General features: G+C 43.4%; 1 protein-coding gene across 1 annotated transcript in view; it reads right to left on the bottom strand.

Annotated features, from left to right (window-relative positions):
* Positions 1-25,320, bottom strand: part of gnsb (glucosamine (N-acetyl)-6-sulfatase (Sanfilippo disease IIID), b) — a 48,332-nt gene that overhangs the window by 13,610 nt on the left and 9,402 nt on the right. The window contains exons 2-9 of the mRNA XM_078239404.1: positions 21,592-21,651; positions 18,962-19,165; positions 15,497-15,562; positions 13,485-13,583; positions 11,250-11,417; positions 10,545-10,627; positions 1,582-1,700; positions 945-1,048 (exon numbers count right to left, since the gene is read on the bottom strand). Coding sequence (XP_078095530.1) covers positions 945-1,048; positions 1,582-1,700; positions 10,545-10,627; positions 11,250-11,417; positions 13,485-13,583; positions 15,497-15,562; positions 18,962-19,165; positions 21,592-21,651 — 903 coding nt within the window. The remainder of the gene's footprint in view (positions 1-944; positions 1,049-1,581; positions 1,701-10,544; positions 10,628-11,249; positions 11,418-13,484; positions 13,584-15,496; positions 15,563-18,961; positions 19,166-21,591; positions 21,652-25,320) is intronic.

Raw genomic sequence — 25,320 nt, 5'->3', positions numbered from 1 at the left:
GCCACTATACACAGAATCAATGTGCCCTATACTGACACCAAGATATGTTCAGAAAGATTTAAAACAAGTCATTCATAAAAATTGTTTTACTACATCCAATAAAAGTGTCAATCATCCAGATCCTTTAAACTATTAATTGGAGAAATTGCAAGCGTTTGAAACCACTTTGGTTTTTGTAAATTAACAGTCTGAAATTGAAAGATGAAATCAGAGAGCTACAGCTGCAAATCAAGCAATGTTTCCCCTGGGGCACAGCTGATTTAGCGTGGATAATAGGTGTCTGGACCCTCAGTAAAGAAAACATAATAAGGTTTGCTGAGAACCCGGACACCCAGAGTTCTCAAAAAGCTGGGGCCATGGTGAAGGTGTGGGTGGAGGGTATGAATGAAAGTCTGGATGGGGCATGAGCAATGTGTATGTGGCGGGGGGGTACGGGGTGGTGGGATGAAGGCGAGAGGGCCTTAGTGTTATTATAACTGGGATGAAGTTCCAAAGCACTGAGGCAGGCCTTTTAAAACAGCCCACCTGGACACCCAGCTGCCCATATGGCCTGACTCCTCTCAACACAAATCCCCCAAGGCAAAAATTCCATCTTTGCATGACTTCCTACTGAGGCAGCCATACCGAGCCAAAAAATTTCCTGTCTCGTGCTAACTACCTCAAAGATTTTCAGCCTTTATTATCTGGTCGCATATTTAATTGCCATTATGGGATCTTGCACAAGTTACAAATAAATTTCTCTAAAAGTGCCTACATTTCAAAACTATTTTATTGGCTGGGATAGCCCAAGTCATGCTATATAATGCAAGCTCTCTTTATTAAAAGTATATTTCCTGTTGTATCCAGTTCCAATGATTGCCATTACCATTATCTGGGTTTGCAGATGGATCATATACGCTGCCTCAGTTCATGTGTCAATTTCATCGCTGGAAGTGAGCACATACCTTAATGGTCTGTTTGGCTTTGATGCCTGGTCCACGGACCAGCAATGGTATTCGAATATCAAACTCATAAAGCTGCCGCTTGTCAACAGGGAGAGAGAACTGCCCTGCAAACAGATGAAGTTATGATCAATAGCAGCTGTTGGATACGCCAACATGGATCGGTTTTGTCACCTCAGATATTCACTCGGCACGGTGGCACAGTGGTTAGCACTACTTGCCTCACAGCACTAGGAACCCGGGTTCCATTCCGTACTTGGATGACTGTGTGGAGTTTGTACGTTCTCCCAGTGTCTGCATGGGTTTCCTCCGGGTGTTCCGGTTTCCTCCCACAGTCCAAAGATGTGTGGGTTAGGTTGAACCAGACCAGGTGTTAGATTTGGAGGTAGGGGAGCACTTTGGTGATAGTGACCACAATTCGGTTACGTTTACTTTAGCAATGGTTAGTAAAGGTTACGTTCAAGACCCAAGTCACATTCTATTTCAAAAAGGAGTTTTTCACTGTTGTTGTAAAATCAGTGAAAAGTAGATAAGGCAAGAGTTGGTGGAGTCATATTAAAGCCTTAGATTCATTCAAAAATAAAATCAAACTGTTTACGTAATGGTGCAAAAATCATGACAAGCTTTCCTCAGAACATACCTGTGTGATAGCCGTGGTCAGACGTATAGAAGATGTATGTGTTGTTCAGCTCTTTCACTTCCTCTAGTTTATTAATCACCTTCTCCACCAGATCATCCACTGAAAGCAAAGTCTGCCACCTGCAGGAAACAGGAAGGAATACGGTAGTTTATAGACAGGCCAGCTGACCCATTGGCCAAAGATTTCTGTACAGGAAAATCTGAAGCAAGGATTTCCCCAGAAATTCACCCCAAGAAGCCTTAAAAGTTTGATTGACAGTTTGGCTTCCAACTAATTAGGGACTTATTTTAGTGACATGTCTCCATGGCAGGTTTGGACAAGAGTCACAATTATATTTGTCTTAATTTGCAAATTCTTTCCACTGTTTATATTATGGCTTGGTTCAGTTATACTCAGTTATTGCACTGATCTGACCCAGTTTAGTAAGAAAGGCAAGGTGATTTGTAAAAACTCTGAGTGCTAAGTTCATCCCGATACTTATTTTGAATTCTGTCGCTGCATTTTTTAATGCTAGAATTTTCATCATCACATTGAAACCCAGGTCTATGATTCTATCAGCTAAACAATTGGGATTATATTTAACATAAATGGATGAGTGGATTTGTGGACACTGGCTTCCTGGAACCCAATTAAATGAGCAATATTGAAAACACATTTGTACTCTTTGAGAGGGGGAGAGGATGAATAGACTGAGACTACACTCTTTCACATCACTCAATTGCCCCGAGGATCCATCACGTTGTAATACTCCACCATCAACTGTTGCCAATGTTAGCAGACCGTGGGATCCTGGTTTCTTATTGTGGCACACCCTAGGATTCTGCTCAGTGTTGCAGACACTAGCACCCTTCATAGTGCTGTTACTTCATGGGACTTTTCCCACTAACTAATTTAGGGAAAGCAGCCAGGGAGGGTGAAATGACTTCAATGAGGCCATTGAGGTTTACCTCTTGGAATAGGAACTCCCGATTGAGGTCATTATTGCCTGCCCAATCAGGGAGTCTTTTCTGTAGATATAACTAGAAGTGTCAGGTCTCCAGATGGTGACTGTGAACGTGAAGCATTGCATGAACTGTAATACAGCTTGTAAATAAAAGGGAATCTGATAAAAGGGCAGTGGCCTCTGCAAACTTATTTCAGTGCTGATGAGGAAAGAAATGACTCAAAGTTTCATGCTCATTAACAGCCGTGACGCATTGAGGATAAGCCATTGTGAGCCATCATGCCCGTTTGGGAAACTGGACTCTTTTGACCCTGCTATGAAGGACTAGGCCCAATATGTTGAGCGAATGCGTTACATTTTTAGGGTTAATGACGTAATGCTCAAATACTCAGGTTTTCCAAGAAGGGCTAGGAACAATAAATGGAGCCAAAGCAATATTACATGTCGATCTGGGTGCAGTCCCTGTGATTGTGCAAGAGTCGCCTGGTACCATTTGCTTTAAGGGAAACAGAAATTAGATTGGAACACGAAGGTAGAATAAAACCTGTCCCATGGTACCTATTTAAAATGTCATAATGTGGAGATGCCGGCGTTGGACTGGGGTGAACACAGTAAGAGTTTTAACAACACCAGGTTAAAGTCCAACAGGTTTATTTGCTAGCAAATACCATTGCTACCAAATAAACCTGTTGGACTTTAACCTGGTGTTGTTAAAACTCTTAACTATTTAAAAGCCAGATGGTTCTGTCCATCTTTGTGGGGACTTTAAACAAACAAACACACTATTCACAACTGGACAAATACCCGATTTCCCGGATCGAGGATTTACATGCAAAGCTGGCAGGAGAACTTTTATTTTCAAAATTAGATACTAGTCATGCTTATTTGCAGTCGCAGCTGGAAGAGGATTTGCAGAAATATTCCACGATCAATACTCTAAAGGGCCTCTATCAATACACAAGGTTATCTTTTGGAGTATCATCAGCCTGCGCGATTTTCCAGAGAACAAATGACAAGGTTTACCACAGGTGGCCATTTACCTGGATGACGCTCTCATTACAGGTAAAATAAGGGCACTATACCTACAGAACCTGGAGGAAGTCCTGAGATGGTTTTCTTCAGCTGGCGAGTGCTTAAGGAGGGAGAAATGTGTTTTCCTAGTACCTCAAATGACCTATCTGGGTTACAAAGTGGACAAGTCAGGTCTACATCCTTTGGAGGACCGAGTGCAGGCGATTAAAGAGCCCCAGCTCCCACCTCAATCCAAAAGTTAGTCATTTTTAGGACTGGTGACATTCACACCAAACCGGGCCTCTACCTTGGTTCCCCTCCAAATGCTAAAAAAAGGATCAAGCTTGGGAATGGTTCGCCCTTGCTTTTTAGAAAATGAAACAACAGCTGTCATTGGTGAATGTCTTAGCACATTAACACCCCAGAAAAGAGTTAGTGCTCACCTACGATGCATCTCCATTTGGCATTGGGGAAGTTTTAGTACACAGATGGAAAAATGGAGGGGAAAGATCAATAGCGTATGCCTCCAGGAGCTTGTCTACAGCAGAAAAAAAGTACGCCCATATTGAGAAAGAAGTTTTGGCAATATTTGGAGTGAAGAAATTTCATCAATACCTATATGGGTAGAAATTTGTGATTTTCACTGATCACCAGCCATTGCTGGTGCCACCGATAGCATCAGCTAGGATCCAGCAATGGGCATTACTCTTAGCGGCCTATAGCTATCAGTCAGAACACTGGCCAGGAAGTCGAGTGGCAAATGCAGATGCCTTAAGTAGGCAATCTTAAGCAGACACCACACCGATGGTACCCAAAATAGAAGAGAAGGTAATGACTGATTTTTCTGGATACCCTCCCTGTGGCAAATATAAGTCTCTGGACGCAAAAGGACCCTGTACTCGCAAAGGTGAAACAATTGGTACTAATGTAGGAAAGAGGCACGTTCAACCCTAATTCCATCCTTATTGCTGGAGAAGAGAGCAGCCCAGTACGAGACGGAATACTGCTACGGCAGGGTACAATGGTAGTTCCGAGTCAGGGCTGCCATGCCATACTGGCTGAATTAATCACGGCCATCCAGGAGTGTCTGAAATGAAGATGCTGGCCAGGAGTTATGTTTGGTGGCCTGGAATGGATGCAGACATAGCGGTGCTCGTGGGTTGGTGCCAGGATTGCCAGCAAAGACAGAGGTTGCCACCAGCAGCTCCTCTACACCCGTGCGAATGGCTGGGTAGACCACGGACTTGGCTGCAGATGGATTATGCAGGCTCATTCATGGGCTCGATATTCTTGGTCATAGTAGATGCCCATTCACAGTGGTTGGACATGCATAGGGTGAATTTGGCGAACACGACGATAACAGTAGAGAAACTTTGCATCTCATTTGCAACACATGGGATCCCAGAAGTGCTAGTCTCTGACAACGGACCGGCTTTCGCCAGCCAGGAGTTCACCCGGTTCATGAAGTCGAATGGGATTTGACATATCAGGACGGCACCATACCAGCCAGCGTCGAACGGGCTCGCGAAGAGACTTTAAAAGCCGGGTTAAAAAACAGCCAGCAGCATCAATAGACACCAAACTCTCCCATTGGTTATTCAACTACAGGACAACCCCACATGCCACTCCAGGGATAGCACCTGTGGAATTAATTATGGGCAGACGACTCTGCACCAAATTAAGTCTGCTATTCCCAATGGGGGTGGGGATGAAGGAGAGCGGGGGAGTGGAAAAGCAACAAGAAGCCCAATGCAGAGGTCGCCTGGAGAGGCAATTGGAGGCAAGTGATAAAGTCTAAGTGATGAAGACGCAAATGGTCCCGCATGCTTACCTGGAACGGTTTGAGTCCAAGAAGGGGCCTGTATCTTACAGATTACGTGTGGGAGAGGTCATCCTGAAAAAACACCTAGCCTAGGTGCAGGCTTCAAAATCAGTTTGCCCCAGAGCTGACTCAGCCCAACGGGCTGAGAACCGAGGAGAATCTCCCAGACCACTAGCCCCACCTTTCCATCACCCGTAGTCAGAACCTCCGAGTCCAAAATGGACACTGCAGACAAAGCTGTGGCTACTCCCCTGCTGCCAGAGGGAGGAAGCAGACTAGAACTCCAGAGCTCACTGCGAAATGGACAGATGCCTATTAGATACATCCCTCCAACATTGGATGCCAAGTTGGAAGATCCGGACCCAGTGCTGAAATGTCAAAAGAGACCATGAGGCGCTTCAACCGCTGAGATTCCTCAGACTTAGCGGAGGAAGGTTGTAATGTCTTCAATGAGACCATTGAGGTTGGCCTCTTGGAATGTGAACTCCCTGACTGAGCTCATTATTGCCTGCCCAGTCAGACAGTCTTTCCTGTAGATATAACTGGTCTCCTGGCACTCCGAATGATGACTGTGAACCTGAAGCACTGTATGAATTGGAATAGAGCTTTAGCTTGTAAATAAAAGGGAATTTGGTGAATGGACACCGGTCTCTGCAGACTTATTTCAGAGGGATAATCGGGTAAGTTGGAGGTCGAAAGATGAGAAAGACAGATCACCTGGGTGGGGGAAACAGGTCTGAGCTGTGCTAATTAGACCTGGAAGAAACACCCCCCTTTTCTCCTGGCTCATCAACAATGTTGCAAGTACACTAATCTCATGATCTGACTCTTCTCACTTTTTTTTAAACCTGCCGGGTTCCCAATCCCTCGGAAACTCAGCCTCCATAGGTTAAAAAGAAAAATTCTGTCAAACTGGAGGCACACTGACTCTTTAAATGATTTTCTTCTCCTCGCCACTGCCTTTATTAAAACCCAAGCTTTTGGGCTAAACGCATTCAGATTTTAAAAAATCTCTCTTTTGGGTGAGGGTGAAAATTTCCCTCAGTGTCTGTGCTAACTCCTGTTGTTCTAAAACTGTTCAAAACCAATCTCATTTTACCCTGCTCATACCAATATATCTTCCATTGCTTTAAAGTACTTATTCACCTCCCTCTTTAGAAAAATCATGTTCTCTGCCTCAACAACTCCCTGTGCAAATCATGCCTCACTTCCTCAATGCTGTAGAAATAACGGCAGGGATTTTCCGGCTGTTCACACCGGCGGGATTCTCTGATCCCACTGCATGATCAGAGACTTGGCTAAGCGCTGAATTCTCCATCATTGCTTGCAGTGGCAACAGGGCGTTAATGGTCGGACAATTCTACCCAACTTGTTCAGCTTGCAAAAGTGAGTGATTAATTGATCCATAGAAAATAAAGCAAACATACTGAACTAACCTAACCCGACATAAATTGAAGTGCAAGGCCCTTATAAAACACATCAGAATGAATCAGTTTAACTGTAACCTATTTAATGGGACTGTCCTCATTAGCGAGATTAAACAAGGTTCTCTGACTCCATACATCAGTTACATCACAAATCAACAACACTGATGTGTTTTGCATTTAGCAGGAGAGCCGGTATATGTAAAGCAAGCTGTAACAGCGTAACAAAACCAACTTAAAATTCTCTCTCTGGGCTTGCAAGTTCAATCGACATACAAGTGGATTTGTTTTCTACTTTCAATGTAGTTAATGAAAGCATGTTCACACAGCATCCATGGCACACTGGAAAGTCAGATTTCTCAGCTCTCCCAGCTAACAAAGCACTGCAGCAATGTCATGTCAACTGTAAAACGTGTCATAATCATCTAGTTCATGCTGAAAAATACCTCTCAAATATTACTTTGTGTAAGATAACTGAAAAAGCCTCATTAAGAAACTGAAACAGCCCTCAATGTAAATGCAAATCAAACAAGCTTGAGTGAATCATGGTTCAAAGTGTTGAACATGTACTTATGGAGGTCAGAGTTAAGAGGGTGATGGCCATTAAATGCCAATTGGCCTTCATTTAGTTGAGAAACTGCAAACACTAAATCTGCAGAGAATCGCCACAGCTGCATTCCAAATTAAAATTATTCACACAGACGTCAGGGTCAAGAGTTTGGTTTTGAAGCTAAAAAGGTTAATTGATGTAAACATTTATCAGACATCTCAACTAACCTGTTGCTAAAAAAAAAAGTGTGATTCAGAATAAAACCTTTGTTGTAATGCTGGGAAATTATCCATGGATAATCCCCCCACACACCCCGATCGCCGGCCTCCTGATCACCGACCCCACCACTGGCCCCCACCCCGTGTAGAGTTCCCTCCCCTCCTACGGACTCCCCCCTCCCTGTCTGGCAGTGTCAGGTGAGCAGCGCCAGCGTGCCCAGTGGGCAGTGCCAGGCTGGCACTGCTCAACAGGCACTGCTTGCCCCAGTCCCTGACCACCCAGGGGGTCTCAATGGCCTCCGGTCCCACTGGCGAGGCCATAACGCTGAGATCCTTGCCAGTGAGGACTTTCACCATCAAGGTCGGAAAGCTAAGTGAGCCGGGACAATTGCATCCCAGCTCTCGAATGATATTGAAATAAGGTGATAAATATTTAAATAAGCCTCGCGCCTCTGATTATGTTCGAAAAAATGGCCTGGAAAGATCGCAACCTCCGGACATTGTATGCGTGCGTGGTTTTCTGCCTCCCGCTGAAATTTCCCGCCCTGCTATGCAACTCAACCAGCACAGCAGAGTGCAAAATTAACACCCATTGTGCTTAAATTGTGCAATCTTGAGATGCAATTTCTTTCAGTTAATCATTGGATGTTCAAATTTCTCGTATAACATTTAAGGTCTCCAACAGAATTGTAACTAATGGTGCAGCACACTAGGAGGCACACAGTTCATTGTGTCTGTTCTGTCTCTTCAAAAGAGCTGTTTAATTAGTCCCAATTCATTCTGCCATTTAAATACTTTTAAACTCTACTGCAAACAACTTAATTCCACTTTACAATATACTGTCCTCCAACTATTGAGATCTCAGGTTAAGCTCATGACAAGCAGTTGTATGAAATCAGCATGATAACTGCATCAGTACAGATGCTCTGAGCCACCCTAGTTACGTAAACAAGTTACTAAAGTATTATGCATTCTTACACTACTGCTGTAATAACCAACCACAAGATCTGCTTTCCTTCTGATTTCATTTGGAGTTTGTACTCATTGCACTGAACACATTTTACTCAGGAATTGAACAACAATTTTTTTGGGCCAAAATACTTAAAGGTAAACTGTGTAGTCAAACTTGCTGCAGTTTGCAAACCGAGGAAGTTTTTATTTGACAAAACGTACAGATACTGCACACCAATCTTTCGTGAATGAGCTAATTTTAACGGTAGTTGTTTGTTATCGAGCCCTGACCAACACAGACTCCAGCAATCATGCCTCCCCACTCTCCTGGCCTCTCCTCATTTCCATTCATAAGGACATAAGAACTAGGAGCAGGAGTAGGCCATCTGGCCCCTCGAGCCTGCTCCGCCATTCAATAAGATCATGGCTGATCTTTTCGTGGACTCAGCTCCACTTACCCGCCCGCTCACCATAATCCTCAATTCCTTTACTGTTCAAAAATTTATCTATCCTTGCCTTAAAAACATTCAATGAGGGAGCCTCAACTGCTTCACAGAGCAGGGAGTTCCGCAGATTCACAACCCTTTGTGTGAAGAAGTTCCTCCTCAACTCAGTCCTAAATCTGCTTCCTCTTATTTTGAGGCCATGCCCCCTAGTTCTAGTTTCACCTGCCAGTGGAAACAAGCTCCCTGCTTCTATCTTATCTATTCCCTTCATAATCTTATATGTCTCTATAATATGTTTCTATATACGTTTCCCCTCATTCTACTGAATTCCAATGAGTATAGCCCCAGTCTACTCAGTCTCTCCTCATTAGCCAACCCTCTCAACTCTGGAATCAACCTAGTGAATCTCCTCTGCACCCCCTCCAGTGCCAGTGTATCCTTTCTCAAGTAAGGAGACCAAAACTGTACACCGTACTCCAGGTGTGGCCTCACCAGCACCTTATACAGCTGCAACATAACCTCGCTGTTTTTAAACTCCATCCCTCCAGCAATGAAGGACAAAATTCCATTTGCCTTCTTAATTACCTGCTGCACCTGCAAACCAACTCCTTGAGATTCCTGCATAAGGACACCCAGGTCCCTCTGCACAACAGCATGCTGCAATTTTTTACCATTTAAATAATAGTCCATTTTGCTGCTATTCCTACCAAAATGGATGACCTCACATTTATCAACATTGTACTCCATCTGCCAGACCCTCGCCCACTCATTTAGACTATCTATATCCCTTTGCAGACTTTCAGCATCCTCTGCACACTTTGTTTGGTGTCATCTGCGAATTTTGACACACTGCACTTGGTCCCCAACTCCAAATCATCTATGTAAATCGTAAACAATTGCGGTCCCAACACTGATCCCTGAGGCACACCACTAGTCACTGATTGCCAACCAGAAAAACACCCATTTACCCCCACTCTTTGCTTTCTGTTAGTTAACCAATTCTCTATCCATGCTAATACATTACCCTTAACACCATGCACCTTGATCTTATGTAGCAGTCTTTGGTGTGGCACCTTGTCAAATGCCTTCTGGAAATCCAGATACACCACATCCACAGGTTCTCCGTTGTCCACTGCACATATAATGTTCTCAAAGAATTCCACCAAATTAGTCAAACATGACCTTCCCTCCATGAACCCTTGCTGCGTCTGACTAATGGGACAATTTATATCCAGATGTATCACTATTTCTTCCTTGATGATAGATTCAAGCATTTTCCCTACTACAGAAGTTAAGCTAACCGGCCTATAGTTATCTGCCTTTTGTCTACCTCCTTTTTTAAACAGTGGCGTCACATTTGCTGTTTTCCAATCTGCCGGAACCACCCCAGAATCCAGCGAATTTTGGTAAATTACCACTAGTGCATTTGCTATTTCTCCCGCCATCCCCATAATGATGTCCAACACCTAGAAATTATTTCTATCCCATCTGTCTAGACTAGATTTAAACTTGAATTCTAAAGCGAAAAATTCAATGTCAAATCCACTGCACCATCCAGTGTACAGCCGAGATTTTGAAAATCAAGTGCATCCCAGTACCTTTTTCTAAAAACATTGTCCAGGAATTCGATGGAAGTGTTCTTCATCGGGGTTTTAGGTTGTCGGAGCAGCCAATGTTTATCCTGTGGGAGACAATCAAAATTGTTTGAATAGCAGCTGTTGCAGTTACATTTGCACCAGATTATGGCTTTAAATTCCCAGCCCAATCAAGAGATCAGTATTTTGGATTCACCTACCAAGTTCGTTGAACTAACACAACTATTATTTGAGAAGTTGAGACAGTTTCCTCTGCCCAAACAATGCCCTGAATCAGCTACACTTCTAGCACGTGCAGGAACTTTTAAGAATCAGATATTAAGTGCGAACATGACACATTCTGGGACAAGAACTATCACGACTGCTAACACCACCTAGTGGAGATTACTGATACTTCTGCTGCCACTGAGTTTCAGAAGCAAAATTAATTTTAAAAACAGAAGTGGTGAAACAGAAAGCAGATTAGTGAGCATCTGACAGAAGTCAGGACAATGACCCAGTGGCGCCTACACTGCCAGTATTCAGAGCATTCTTCCCCATTTGCTTCTAAAATAATAACTGCTGATGTTCAATCCTCCGAATCGACACCATCAAAACCCATCAAAATTTTGAACCCTCTCAGTTCGCCCCTTAACTCTCTGTGCTGTAAAGATTTTGCAGCTCTGACTCATGTAAAGCTATACTCCATTCTGCACAGGCTCTACTCACCTTCCCATGAACATTGAAACTTCCATGACGTGGAGCTTTGGTGATGTTGTACGACTTGCTGTACCGTGGAGCGACAGTCCAGGGAGAATGGCAGGCTGGAGTTGATAGCATCATGAAAAATGGAACACGGCGCTTCCTGGACTGCAGAAATTCGATGGAGCGGTTTGCCTGTACAAAACGTAGAAGATAGTCCATTTCCACAAGCACAGCACTTTCTATTTCAGAACACTGATCAGACAAAATAGAAACCCAAGTGCTGAAAACACTTGAGCTCAGGTAGCACAACCATGGGGAAAAAATTGAAAGAAGAGTTTAACGACAACTCTTAAGTGTCAGCTCAATCTTACCCTTAGCACGGACACTGCCTAATCTGCTGCATCAGGTTCCTCACATTTGCAGAGTTTTACTATATGGAATTACCCAGTAATTAATACAGTTACAAACAGTACATTCTTGCCAGAGGCAAATCCTTTATGCATTAACATGCAGCTTTTCCATACTTCAAACAGATGAACAACTAATTCGTTCCCCCCCCCTTTTAAAAATATCAACTTCAAGTAATTCACTTGAAACTTTCATGTTCTCCAAGGTAGCACACAGCATGACAAGGAAGCAGGCGAAGGTGGAAACTCACTTCTCAGTGCTCAAAAAAAAAACAAATGGATATTCAACGAGCAGTTAGCAACATTGACAACCATCTTTCCTTTCTGGTGACAATTTGAGACTAACCAGCTCTGGCGGGCAATACAATAATTTGAATCTATTTCGCACAGCTAGAAATCCCAGAACATGTAAATGGCCATGTATGCAAAACAAAATTCTTCAATTGAGCCAATTCAAAACAGCAATGACACCATCATTTTGCAAGTCAGACACAAGGGGCGGGATTTTATCACTGCTTTACGCCTATTTTGAGGTGGAAAAATGCCATACAAATCGAGCGTAAAGCAGTTAGCGCAAATGGTGCCAGTTTTCACAACCCGTGGGATTTCATGGCAGCCGGATTTCTGGTGCCTGGAAATGGGCGAGAGGCTGATTAATTGATTTAAATGTTCATTAACATGTATGTAGCGAGCTCGGCGCTCAATCGTCTGGTCTCGCTTGCCTTTACGGCCTCGCCGGAAGAGGTTCTCTCTGGCGAGGAAAACACCTGCTCCCCATGAAAGGGGAACAGTCGTGTTGACCTCGCCGGTGGAACTGGAGGTCATTGAGGCCCTCTGGGTAGGCCGAGGGCAATGCGCGGGCACCCCCGGGCAGTGCCAGACTAGCAATGCCACCATGGCACCTTGCCATTGCCAGCCTGGCACCTGGGCAATGCCCACTGGGCAGTGTCAGGAGGTGGGGCCGATGGGGCAGGGGGGCCCGCTGCCAGTCTGCTTGCGATCGGTGGGGGAGGGAGGGGGATTGCGATTGCTCTGGGCAGCAGGGCCGCGGTCGGTCTGGGTGGCGGTGCAGGCAATGCATCTCGGGCCATGGGCCTCCGTGATCGGTGGGGGGGGGGGGGAGGAAACTGGTTGACTCTACCTGCAGTAGCTGGGACCTGACAGCTCTCTCTGTCTGTCAGGCCCCTGCTGCTGCTAACGTGCCTGTCTGCATAGCTGCAATACCTCCCTCTTTACAGGCTGTCGGGTGCCTTTAGCCCCACCCACAGCCTTCTGTAGCAAGACATGGACTCGCCCAAAATCTTAAAGACAGAGTGCATAAGATTGGGCCTGAAAACACACCCCCAAAAAATGGACCTGGAACTCCCAGTTTCACACCCGCCCGACACTTCAAAAAGATCTCGTAAAATTCCGCCCAAGAGATGGGATTTCCCAGTCTCGGCGCTCACCACGAAGCTGGAAAATCATGCCCGAGGTCAACAGGCCTTTCCATGGACCACCCCTTGGCCGCTACGATCCCCGTGGCAGGTGGAACCGGAAATATCACCCCAAGGCGTTGGACTATTCCATCCTTCTAACTGGCAGTACAAGGATAAAAATCTGAACAACCCATTCAACTTGGAACAAGCTTCAGTGGAACACACATCTTTTTTCTATATTCTGAAAAATATTCCTGTGGGTGTTCCAGCCAACAGTTGATTGTGCAATTACAAAAGGTTCCAGAGCTTTTGTTGAACCACTTGTTCTATTTTCAGACTTTCGACAGTAAAATTCTGCAGCAGCCATGATATATCCTCCGTATTAATGCCTCTGCCATTTTTAACAGACTTCAGAGAAAGTAAATGTGCCTTACTATAAGGTCAGTCAGATAGTCCTTTTGGTAGATGTCGCCATGCTTTTCAGCTGCACCATTCACAGACAGCGTGTAGTTATAATATTTTGAGTTTCCCACCTGCGTAAAAAAAATGCACTCTTGTGGTCACTTGGTTGAGAAAAACATGTTGATCTGCAGAAGGATACCCAACACCTCAATGCTTTGTCAGTTCTCTCCTCAAATTTAATGGCACCCAGGAACAAGGCACTTTGCAAAATGTAACAGAATTCTCTTGGATCAAGACTTTGTTGGACTTCACTAGAGAGTTACTCTGCATCACAAAATTTGGTCTGCAGCATGGTAGGCCTGAAGCAGGACATGAGTACAGGCTGAAGTGCTTGGATGGGTCCTAGTGACCTTAGTGCAGACCCATGTTGAGATGTGATGGTAGCTGGTTTCATTTGGTGACAATGGTTAAATGCACAATTTTAAAGTCTTCCTCTTGTCCTCCAGAGATTGTTCTAAAATACAAATGGCTTAAACATGCAAGTACTTCTGGTCAACCATTTAACCTGAACCTTTGAGTCCTTTGACACACCTTGCATGAACTTTGTTTTGTTGATTCTAATGCATCTTATGGTTCTTATTTTAACTGATAGGGAGTGGGATAGCTTGACCTTGGTTTCAGATAAAGCTCGGCACAACATCGTGGGCCGAAGGGCCTGTTCTGTGCTGTACTGTTCTATCTATGTTCTAACTAGAATGCATCATTACCAGGAAGTTGCAATCATTTTCTTTGAAGGACAGAATATATATTTTTCCCCACTGTTTATCGATTTTTTATCAACTATATAGAACGCAAATTTTTTGACTGCTATGCACAACTTCGGCTTCCAATATCAGACATTGTGTGGCTAATAGGACCACATGGCAATTGGTACAAATTGATCACAGTGATTTAAAAGCAATATTAAAAGGCTACTCCCTTTAATTTGCTAAAGTTAATTTACTTATTGGGATGGGAGAGTAGCTGAGTTGGCGTATTCTTTACCAAGGTTTTTTGGTGGGCTTAACACAAAAATTAGAATCTTATAACATTCATAGTTGCAAGGTGTTGTTTATCGGAATGAAGCACTTGTTAATATAATAGTGACATTATTCAGATACTGCCAGATTGCACAGTTACTAGTCTGACTGAACAAAAGCACCTGCAGAGACAGATACATGGCAGCTACTGAGGCCACTTGTGTATACCAAAATCACGATCATTGCTGCGTCTGCCCATTTGTGCTCCAACCTGATGCTGCTTAAAGCAGAAAGGGAATTTGGAGATAAACTATTGCAAGAATTAGCAAAACATAATGTGTAGCAGCAATCTGAGTCGTAGCTGGGGACGGTGGCAGGGAAGAGAAGGGGAATATATCCACAGAGACATTTGACAATGAATGTAGCAACGGAAAGGTTATTGAATATTCCCACAATAGCCTACAGTTTCTTCATGGAGACAAAATGCTGCAGTTTTGCCCACAATACAAATGTTGAGGAAGTCATACCTGTGAGATGTTTTATGTGTATACTTGCAGGGACCTGCTCTGTTAGTTTGCTGATTTTCTACATTGCCAAAGTTGTCGTAAACTTCAGTCACTTATGCTATTATTGAACATACTGACACAACAACAAGAAATTCACATTCCCAAGAGGGCAATTATTCCAGCAATAATGAAGAAATTGCACTAGAATACATTTTCAACACACCATTCCAAGGTCCTCATAAAAAGATGGGGGCTGATCAAAGAGTATGGGAGGAGTCAATACGCAAAAGACATTTGGGGAGGAGGTTTACAGCGACCAAATGCGTGGTCAAAAAAAGTTAGGGTTTTAAATTTTCAGAAAGAGAAGGGAAGTTGTGAAATTAATTTTCAGAATGGAGATCCCATAATAGCTGAAGGTCAAAGATCCCATTTTTAGTGACTGAAAATTTCAAAAGCAGTTTAGCTGGTTATTTCAAATAATCTCCCAACTCAAATTCTGCTAAACAACATGTCACTTACCAGTCCATGCCAGTGATCCCAGCCAACGGGGACATGGGCTGTTCCACCAACTGTAGCATGTCCATACTATCAGAAAATAAAATCAAAATTCACAATATTAGTAAGGTCAAGCTACAATTTTTTTAGTTAATGGACTTCTGTCGCAGCACCTGCAAATGGAAATTGTACTTTAATGCCTGCGGAGAAGGGAGATGGTGGCACAGTGGCACAAATAATAATCCAGAGAACCAGGTGATCTTCTGGGGACCGGGGTTTAAATCCCATGGCAGACGGTGAAATTTGAACTCAATAAAGAAATCAGGAATTAAAAACCTAAGGATGACCATGGCCGGGATTCATCCAGCCTGCTGCACTGCCCAAGCAGCACGGTGGGCTGGGAGACACCAGCAGGGGGCCTTGAGCGAGGTTTGCAACCAGCTTAATGCCAGTCACAAGTCTCCCAAGCGCTTTATTTTAGCACAATCAGCTCCATGCTGGAAATCAACGTGGAGCGGATTGTCATATTGAAATTAGAATTTCTAGCGTCTCCTCCCACCCCATCGGGAGTGGTTTCCTCCAACGGGGTTTACGACTGCTCCCCACTAATGGGCAACAGGCATCCTGACCTTACTGGTGGGGATGGGGATCCCACTGCCAGTCTGAATCGGGATCGGTGGGGGAGCGAAGAAAGAGGATATCAGGGCTGCCCTGGGGAAGTCCGGTAGGCCAGTGATCAGGGGGTGGGTGGTCTGCAAGGCCAGCAATCGGAAGGGGGGGCGGTTTCAAGGGGGTAGTGTGCATGTGCCAATCTCCGCCCTGACAGATTGGCGCATACACAGTGGTCCACAGCACAATGCTGCCAGCCTCTCGGATGAGAATAGACCCCACCCCGTTCTTACCAGAGTGAATCACGCTGAGGCGCTCTGCAACGCTCAGAGTGTTGGAGATTCACTCTGGTAGGTATGCTCAAAAAATGGGCTGGAAATACTCCCGTTTTCCCACACATTGGGCACTTTGTTTTTTTGGAGAATCCTGGCCCACAAAACTATTGTCAATTGTCGTAAAAACCCATCTGGTTCACTAACGTCCCTGAGGGAAGGAAATCTCATTCCTATCTGGTCTGGCCTCCATGAGACTCCAGATCCACAGCAATGTGGTTGACTCTTTTTTAAAAAAAAGTGCCCTCAGGGATGCATGATAAATGCTGGCCAAGCCAAATTTTAAAAAATCTTTCTGTTGCAATAGTCAATCTGGAATTAGGTTTATTTGAACGCTTGAATGCAGCAATGGCTTGGTTGAACAGCAACAGGATGTGTTGCCATCCAGGTGAGTGCTGGTGAGGTAGGGGTTGATTCTGGAGATAAAAGAATTCAGGGCACCATCAATCCCACCCCACCCTCTACCATTCCCACAATATTTTTCTGGGCCAATGGTTTCAACTGGAGAATCAGGTTTAAACTTTGAGACATCAGTGCGCAAAACAATGACAATTTGTAGATGGAGGCATCAAATACATCTCATCCTGCCCATTGCCATCCAACTCAACCAATAGTCATTCCCCCCCCCCCCCCCCCCCGCCCTAATCATAGCCAGACTGGACAACATTTTAAGATCAGCAATGATACTCAAATAATCTGATGCAGTAGGACCAATGTGAAGTGCCAAAAATATTGAACGAGGAATCTTCCAAATCCTATATAAAGTTTCTGATCTATGAGGATAGGTTGAGAGAGCTAGGTCTTTTCTCCTTGGAGAAGTGAAGGATGGGAGGTGACCTGATAGAGGTGTATAAGATGTTGAGAGGTATTGACAGAGTGGATTCTGAGAGGCTTTTACCCAGGGCTGAAATGGTTGCCACAAGAGGTCACAGGTTTAGGATGCTGGGGAGTAGGTACAGAGGAGATGTTAGGGGTAAGTTTTTCCACTCAGAGGGTGGTGGGTGTGTGGAATCGGCTGCCGGTAGTGGTGGTGGAGGCAGATTCGATAGGGTCTTTTAAGAGACTTTTGGATAAGTTCATGGAAGTTAGTAAGATAGAGGGTTATAGGTAAGCCTAGTAGGTAGGGACATGTTCAGCGCAACATGTGGGCCGAAGGGCCTGTTTGTGCTGTAGCTTTTCTATGTTTCTATGATCAGTGAGCCGAACAGTCTTTTCATTCCGATCTTCTTCTGGCACTTGAGTGTATACAGTTTACAGCCAGATTTAGAGTTGAAATTATTTTTAAAAATAAACGCAATTTAGAAGTAATTACTTTATTGTACAAGAGCAGTCTTTGAAGTTAGCCATTTATGACTGAGATGAGAAAAGTTGCAAAAGATACCACAGCAAATTTAACTTGCTCACTGCTCCAGTGTTACCTCTGTCAGATCAAGGGGCGGGGGAGGGGGGGGTTGTGGTTACAGGAGGTGCAGACCACCATGAGTGAGGCTAGTGTGTGTGTTAATAAGGAGATTAATCGACCTTAGTCAAATAGGTAATTTGACCAACTCAGAACAATTGTATACAGTGGTTGGTATCTTCAAACAAATCTTCTTCCCCAGATACAAAATGCATCAACTCACCCCACCCTCTTGTACACACATTGTAAGTAACTGTGACAATGCAACCAACATCTTGAAATGTTTGGTTTCCCAACCAGTTCACCACAAATATTTGCACTGTTTGATCTGCTCTGCATTTATTAGCAAGGGTCTTAGTTTACAGATCTTTTATCACCCTTCATTCTCTCAAGATGTTGAAAACTCAGCAGGTAGGGTCTATTTATTGTGCATGACTTTAAAACTAATTGGCTCAGGGATTGAATCTGATCCCTTCAAACACACTATGCCAGTGCCCCAAAACTATATCCATAGGTAGTCTTCATTTATATTCAGATTTTTCCATCTTGTTCAACTGAAGAGGCTGATCCTTTTAGGGGTACAGTTACATAGATGTGAGACTCCTCCAGTTTTTGATACATGTTTAATCTTCAAATGTGAGCTGACGTTGCAAGTGCCAGAAACCTATTCAGCCATAAGGACAGATTGGATAAAGAAAACTCACACTCACTGTATTACAGACCCTCCACACGGAAGGTTCTAAACAGGCTTAACATGGACATAGAGATATTGTGCGTCCAGGCCCAGGAACCACAGTGGAGAGATGATGTTGGGTGGTGACAGATTCTAAAGGGGAAGGGGACCATCATTTACCACTGAAATGAGGAGATATTTCTTCACTCAAAGGGCTGGGAATCTTAGGAATTCTTTGCCCCTGAGGCCAATGGATACTCCATCGTTGAAAAAAATTTAAGGCAGAGGAAGATTTTTGGTCCCTCAAGGGATCAAAGGATAGGAGGGTGCAGGTAAGAAAATGGAGTTCAGGCAAGGGATAAGTCATGCTTGTATTGAATGGATGAGAAGGCTCAAGAGGCCATATGGTTCCCTTGTGCTTCTGTTTCTTATGACCAACTAGAATATCCAACAATTTCTTTGTTCCAACATGCTACCTTATTGAGATATTTTCCTGCATAGAAGGTCTGGTACCCATGTTTCTTCAAGTAGACAGAGAAGACCTGTGGCTCCATAACCTTCTGCCATTGCGCACTGCTGCAGTTTCCATTCAGTGAGTTGTTGCGCACCAGGTGATTGTGTGGATACTTTCCTGTCAAGATGGCACTGCGACTTGGACAGCACAGCGGGGTGACTGCAAACTGCAGTAAAAGCAAACAAGAAGCTGCATAAGAGTCAAAACCAAAGGCATTTTTTAACCATCAGAACTTAACCTTTTTAAATTAGCAGGTGTGAAAGAAAATCAGTAGTTACACTTCTCATTACTGCTTTTGGAAGATTTAACTTCTCTAAACAATACAAAAGCTGAATCTTTTACCACCCCAGCTAGTTGCAATTATTTTTTTAAAACAAGAAAGACACCGCAGTAAAGAACCATTGCTCATATAATGCAGCAAATCAACGAAAAAAACCCCACTGAAATTAAAGCACCAAGCTTGGATTGTGGATTGTAACGCAAGCCATGACTTAGGGCACTGAAGAAATACACATTGTCAAAATAATGAGAAAAAACAATTTAAAACTAGAAGAATGCATAATGCATCTGGATTTCAATGAGGTAGTCAGAGAGAAGGAAGCATCTGCAGAACAGTGTATTTGGAGTTTGAAAGGCAGGAGAGATAAGCACATCCTTCAGCATAACACAGGCCCCTCTCCTTCACCACCGATCTGCTTGTTTTGGCTAGAATCATTTCACGGCATCTACTAAGTTCTTCTTGCCTTCAAAGCACTTGCCACTTCCACATAATGTTTTGTCTGTGGTTATGGTGGCATTGTAGCCACGTTAATGATGAATCATCCCGAGGCTGGGCTAATGATGCAGAAATATTGCAAGCATCGTAGACAGCACAGTCTACAATGCATAGACCATACAGGGGAATATGTTATCCATACAAGACATCTGTTCCATTGAGCAAAATAGTTTATCACACATTTTCAGCACCAACAACCAACTCCTTACTGCTGTCTTGGCTTACAGCATTTGATAAGCCAATGATGCTAAATTTTAATTCGGTTAATTCAAAACTAAAATTAAAAAACTTCTAATCAGTAACAGTGATCAGCTAAGCACTGGATTTTAGTGAAAAATCTATGCCTTTCATGAATGCTCTTTATAAAGGAAATTAGTCATTCTTCTGTGGTCTGGCCTGTCGGTGACACCAGAACCACAGCTATGGGGTCGACTCTTAGCTGCTCCCTGAAGTAGCCAAGCAAGCTATCAGTTATCCCAAACTGCTATGAAAATGTCAGAGCACTTGCATCATACGGACTAACAAGGTGCTAAAGCACGAACTTCAAGGGCAATTAGGAATTCCGAGTTTTTGGATGACAGAGGGGAGGGGAGGGGACACAGTCAATAGAGTCAAATCACAGGAGGATATTAATAACCTTGAAGAATGAACAAATAATGTTCAACACTAATAATTATGAGGTAAACCATTTTGTTAGAAAGAATAGGGAATTCAGCTATTACTTGGAAAGTCTCAGCAGGGTTGGGGAAACAAAGGGATCTTGGGAGGACAAATACACAAATCATTAAAAAGTTGCACCACAGGTCAGCAAGTACATAAAAAAAATCAAGTGCTTAAACTTTATTTGTGGAGGGATAGAATTGAAATGTGCTGAACATAGGCTGAACCTGTGTCAAACCTTGGTTAGACCACACTTCAAGCACTGCATGCAATGCTGGCAAGGATGTCGAGACAATTTATATCAGAAATGCGTGGGTGTGCATATCAGGAAAGGATTGACAGGCTGGATCTCTTCTCTCTTGAGAAAAAAAGATTGAGGGATGACCTGATGAAGATTTTTTAAGTTCTAAAAGGTTTTGATTGGAGTGGATTCAGAGAGAATGTTTCCTCTTTTGGGGAAGAGCAGAGTGAGGTGCCATCAATATAGGATGGTCACCAAGATATCCAACAGGGAATTCAGAAAACAATTATTTACCCAAGACTGTTAAGAATGTGAAACTTGTTGAGGGGCTGAAGCAAATACTATAGATGAATGCTTAAGGGGAAGCCAGCCAAATATTTCGAAGGAGAAGGGAACAAAGAATTATGATTGTAGATTGAGAGGAAGAAAGATGGGAGGAGATTTCAGTAGAACTTAAACAAGTTTATGGGCTGATTGACCTGAATGCCTGGTTCTGTACAATTTACCCACGGAGGCCCATATCTTGCTGCTTGCTGGCAATGCTCACATCCCATGAATGAATTTTTTAAAACCGCACTAAAAATTATGAACAGCATCTATACTGCAAGCATAGTAGACAGGAAAGTTCGCTATGTATCGACCACAAAAGGAGAATATATTATCCATACAAGATATCTGTTCCACTGAGCAAAATAGTTTATCACACATTTTCAGCATCAGCAGCTAACTCCTTATTGCTGTCCTGGTTTACAGCATTTGACAGAGCAATGATGCAGAAGTTGTACAGAAATTGGTGTTGCAGAGCTCAGCGAGCCTTTGATGCATGGTGACCAAAAGTTACCATTGGACGTTGAATAAAGCAGTAGCACTAGACAGTGCACGGTATGAACAAACTAGTAACAATGAGCTTACTTACTGCGTTAGTGAAGGTCACCCCTGCATCTCCAATTAAGGCACGAGTCTTCTTCATGGGGGTCTGAAAACAACAGTTTATGACAAATGAGCAATATTACACAACATGTAGAATATCAAGTTGACTGACCCAAACTATACAGATGGTGCGAATTTGTGTGGTATTGGCATTCCCAATGTATATGCCTGGGAATGATCTCCTTGGATCTGGTGATTCAACAGTATTTATCAGGTCCAGATCCAGGCAGGTCTAGTAACGCCACATTTACGACAGAAACACCGTTTCAATACCCTGGTCCCACAGTGCCATGTGTTCTGAGGATGTGATTTTTTAAGATAGAAATTTTTCTAGCTGGATTTTTAAAAACTGGGACACACTGCAGACAATGGGAAAACTGCCCAGACTGCTGCAAAACACACAATTTTACATTCCACCAAGTGGAATGAAGACCAACACAACCGCCTAAGGAGCGTGAAAGACCCCATTCACAGCATCCTGAGGCTACTCAAGTGTCGAGATGGAAATTCAAAATTTAATTAACTGTTCCGAAACAAAATAACGGCAGCAGACATGAACTAATAGTATTTCTCTGGAATATACACCCAGTTGAAGTACTTCAAGCATCCACTTATCAAACAGCAGAGGAAACAAAAGGCAATGCTGCACTGAGTACAGGTGTGCCTTCTCTGTCTCTCAAGTGTTGTGCTCAGTTTGCAAAGTAACCATCCCAGAAGAGAATTTAATTGCAAACCGAGACCTTTTCATGGAAATAAACCATGCAAGTCTGCTCCATGCACTACACCCACTAAGACAATTGAAAAACAGCCGCAATGTGGAGACCAACCAAGGAACAGCTAACTGGATACTCCTGTTTTTATTTCTGGGAAAAAGCCTTTAATCCTATCCTCTTACTCTGACATCTGGACGTGTGTGTGCCCAGACAAATGTGTGTGTCCGTGGTGCATGCATTTTACCTCGCTTTTTTAAGCTGGTGAAATAGTTCCAATAAACTTATCTAATTTTTTGTTTAACCTAAGAAAATTTGTCTGAGTAATTCTTTATAATTTCAAAGCACAACATGTGGGATTCTCAGAAAATTGACAAAGTGTACTCCCTCTAAATTCTCAAAAAGATTTTGCTACGATCAAACCTCGAGTGGGAGCATTTCACCCCACCTCAAATGGAATTCAGTCCAGTCCCTTCATAACGCAAGATTTGCCATTCATTTGGTTGTTAGACCGCTGATAGTTCAGGAAAGGTTCACAGACCAGCAACCATAATCTGAAGTCCCTGGCCTGTTCGCCCCCCTGCTACCCACAGGAAGCTCCAAGGTAAAACTTCTCCTCCAATCTCACAGCTCTTTGAACACCACAATATAGCATTCCTTCTGAAGATGAGAATCAATGTGCAGAGATTAAACTAACACTCTGATGATTTGTTGACATCATCTAAAAAATGATGCACCATGTGGAGCAGTACACCCAGCCAAAAGTGGGGAGGGGGTTGAAAACAAATGAGCACTACTTTCCCAAGGTCAGAAGTGGGGATGATTGCACAATGTTCAGCACTATTTACGACTCCTCAGATACTGAGGCAGTCCATGCTCAAATGCAACAAGATGTAGACATTATCCAGGCTTGGGCTGACAAGTAACATTCGCGCCACACAAATGTCAGGCAATAACCATCACCAATAAGAGACACTAACCACCACCCCTTAACATTCAATAGAGTTACCATCACTGAATCAACCATTGTCAACATGCTTGGGGTTACCATTGACCAAAAACTCAACTGGACTTGCCACATAAACACAGTGGCTGCAAGAGCAGTTCAGAGGCTAGGAATACTGCCGTGAGTAATTCGCCTCCTGACTGCCCAAAGCCTACCCACCATCTGCAAGACACAAGTCAGGCGTGTGATGGAATACTCCCTACTTGCCTGAATGGAAAACAGCCCGCTTAATTGGCACCATATCCACCAACATCCATTCCCTCCATCACCTACATTCAGCAGCAGAAGTTCAATAAGTTCCTTAGGTAACACCTTCTAAACCCATAACTGCTTCCATCTCGAAGGACAAGGGCAGCAGATACATGGGAATAGCACCACCTGCAAGTTCCTCTCCAATCGCCATTCCTTCGCAATCACTGGATCAAAATCTTGGCGTTCCCTCCCTGATGGCATTGTGGCTCAACCCACAGCATGTGGACTGCAGCATTTCTAGAAGGCAGCTCACCACCACCTTCTCAAGGGCAACTAGGGATGGGCAATAAATGCTGGCCAGCCAGTGGTGCCCATGTCCCATGAATGAATTAAAAAAATACAAAATTTCAATAGTTAGCAACAAACAGGAAAAAAATGGTTTTACAGATAATGGGGACAACCAAGTATTCAGGACTTGCTTTCAGCCTGATTATACTGCTGCACCACTGTGTCGGCGCATAAGAAAAGGCCATTCAATCCATCGAATCTTCCTGTTCCATAGAAAAGGTACCAAATATTTCATCTCGATTTTAATTTGCAATAAGAAAATTCTACATAAATTACAGTTTGCAAAACTAAACAACAACTGTGTACAGTCTACCCATTTGCCCAATTCAGCATTGATCTGCTTTACACAGGCCACTGCAACCACACAGCAAACAGGTTCAGTGTGTGCTGGTAAGTATATGATGTCAGTCTTTACCCATCCTTATAACCTCCAAAGTAATATTCAGCCAGATGTTATCTAATGTACAAGGACAAAGTAGAAAGCAACATAAAATCTAAACATAACACCCTTTGTAATGTGGAAAACCTTGATAGTTCAGCATCAAATCTCTTGAGTTTATAAATTCCTTTTGCCTGTGATGAAACAGCAGAAAAAATACTTTGGTCTGTAATCTCTTCAGATTAGAGGTACAGCAACCCTTGGAAATCAGCATAATATCATTGCAAAATGATCATGTGGGTCTTGAAATATGAACACTTTTGAACTGTACAAAAATGACAGAGATAGTTTTGTTCTTTATTTAAGTTTTCTCCGAGGATGAGAATGTTACTGGAAAGGCCACCAAGGGCCATAACTGCCCTCAAGAAGGTGATGGTGAGCCATTTTCCTGAATTGCAGTCTGTAGTGTAGGGATATACTAAATGCCGTAAGGAAGGTAGTTCCGTGTTTTTCACCAGGCAACAGTGAAAGAACAGCAATATAGTTCCAAGCTTGGATCATTTGTGGCTTGGAGGAGGTCATTCAGGTGGTGATGTTCACGTGTTTGCTGAGCTCACAGGTTTGAAAGGAGGCTTAGGAAGTTGCTGCAGTTCATTTTGAAGATGAACTGCTGCCATTGTGTGTCAATGGTGGAAGGGATGTCAATCGAGCAGGCTGCTTTGTCCAGGATGGTGTCAAGCTTATTGACTGTTGTTGGAGCTGCAAAGCATCCAAGCAAGAGGAGAGTATTCCATCACACTCTTGACTTGTGCCTTGTAGATGGTGGACAGGCTCGAGGAGCTAGAATTCCAGCCTCTGTCCTATTCTTGTATCCACAGTCTTCACATGTTGCATGGTCAGTGGTCACCCATGAAAGATTGATCTCGGAGTGAAGAAATTTTTCCTCATCTCTGTCCTAAATGATCAGGGGCTAATCCTCAGATCCAATCAATGGAAACAGTGTCGACCATATTAAATCCTTTTAGAATTTTGTAGGCCAATGAAGTTGCCTCTCATTCTTCTAAATGCCAGAGAATATAA

This window comes from Mustelus asterias, chromosome 22, assembly GCF_964213995.1.
Source record: "Mustelus asterias chromosome 22, sMusAst1.hap1.1, whole genome shotgun sequence".
NCBI lineage: Eukaryota > Metazoa > Chordata > Chondrichthyes > Carcharhiniformes > Triakidae > Mustelus > Mustelus asterias.
The sequence above is the reverse complement of the archived record's forward strand: the minus strand, read 5'-3'. Positions and strand labels throughout refer to the sequence as shown.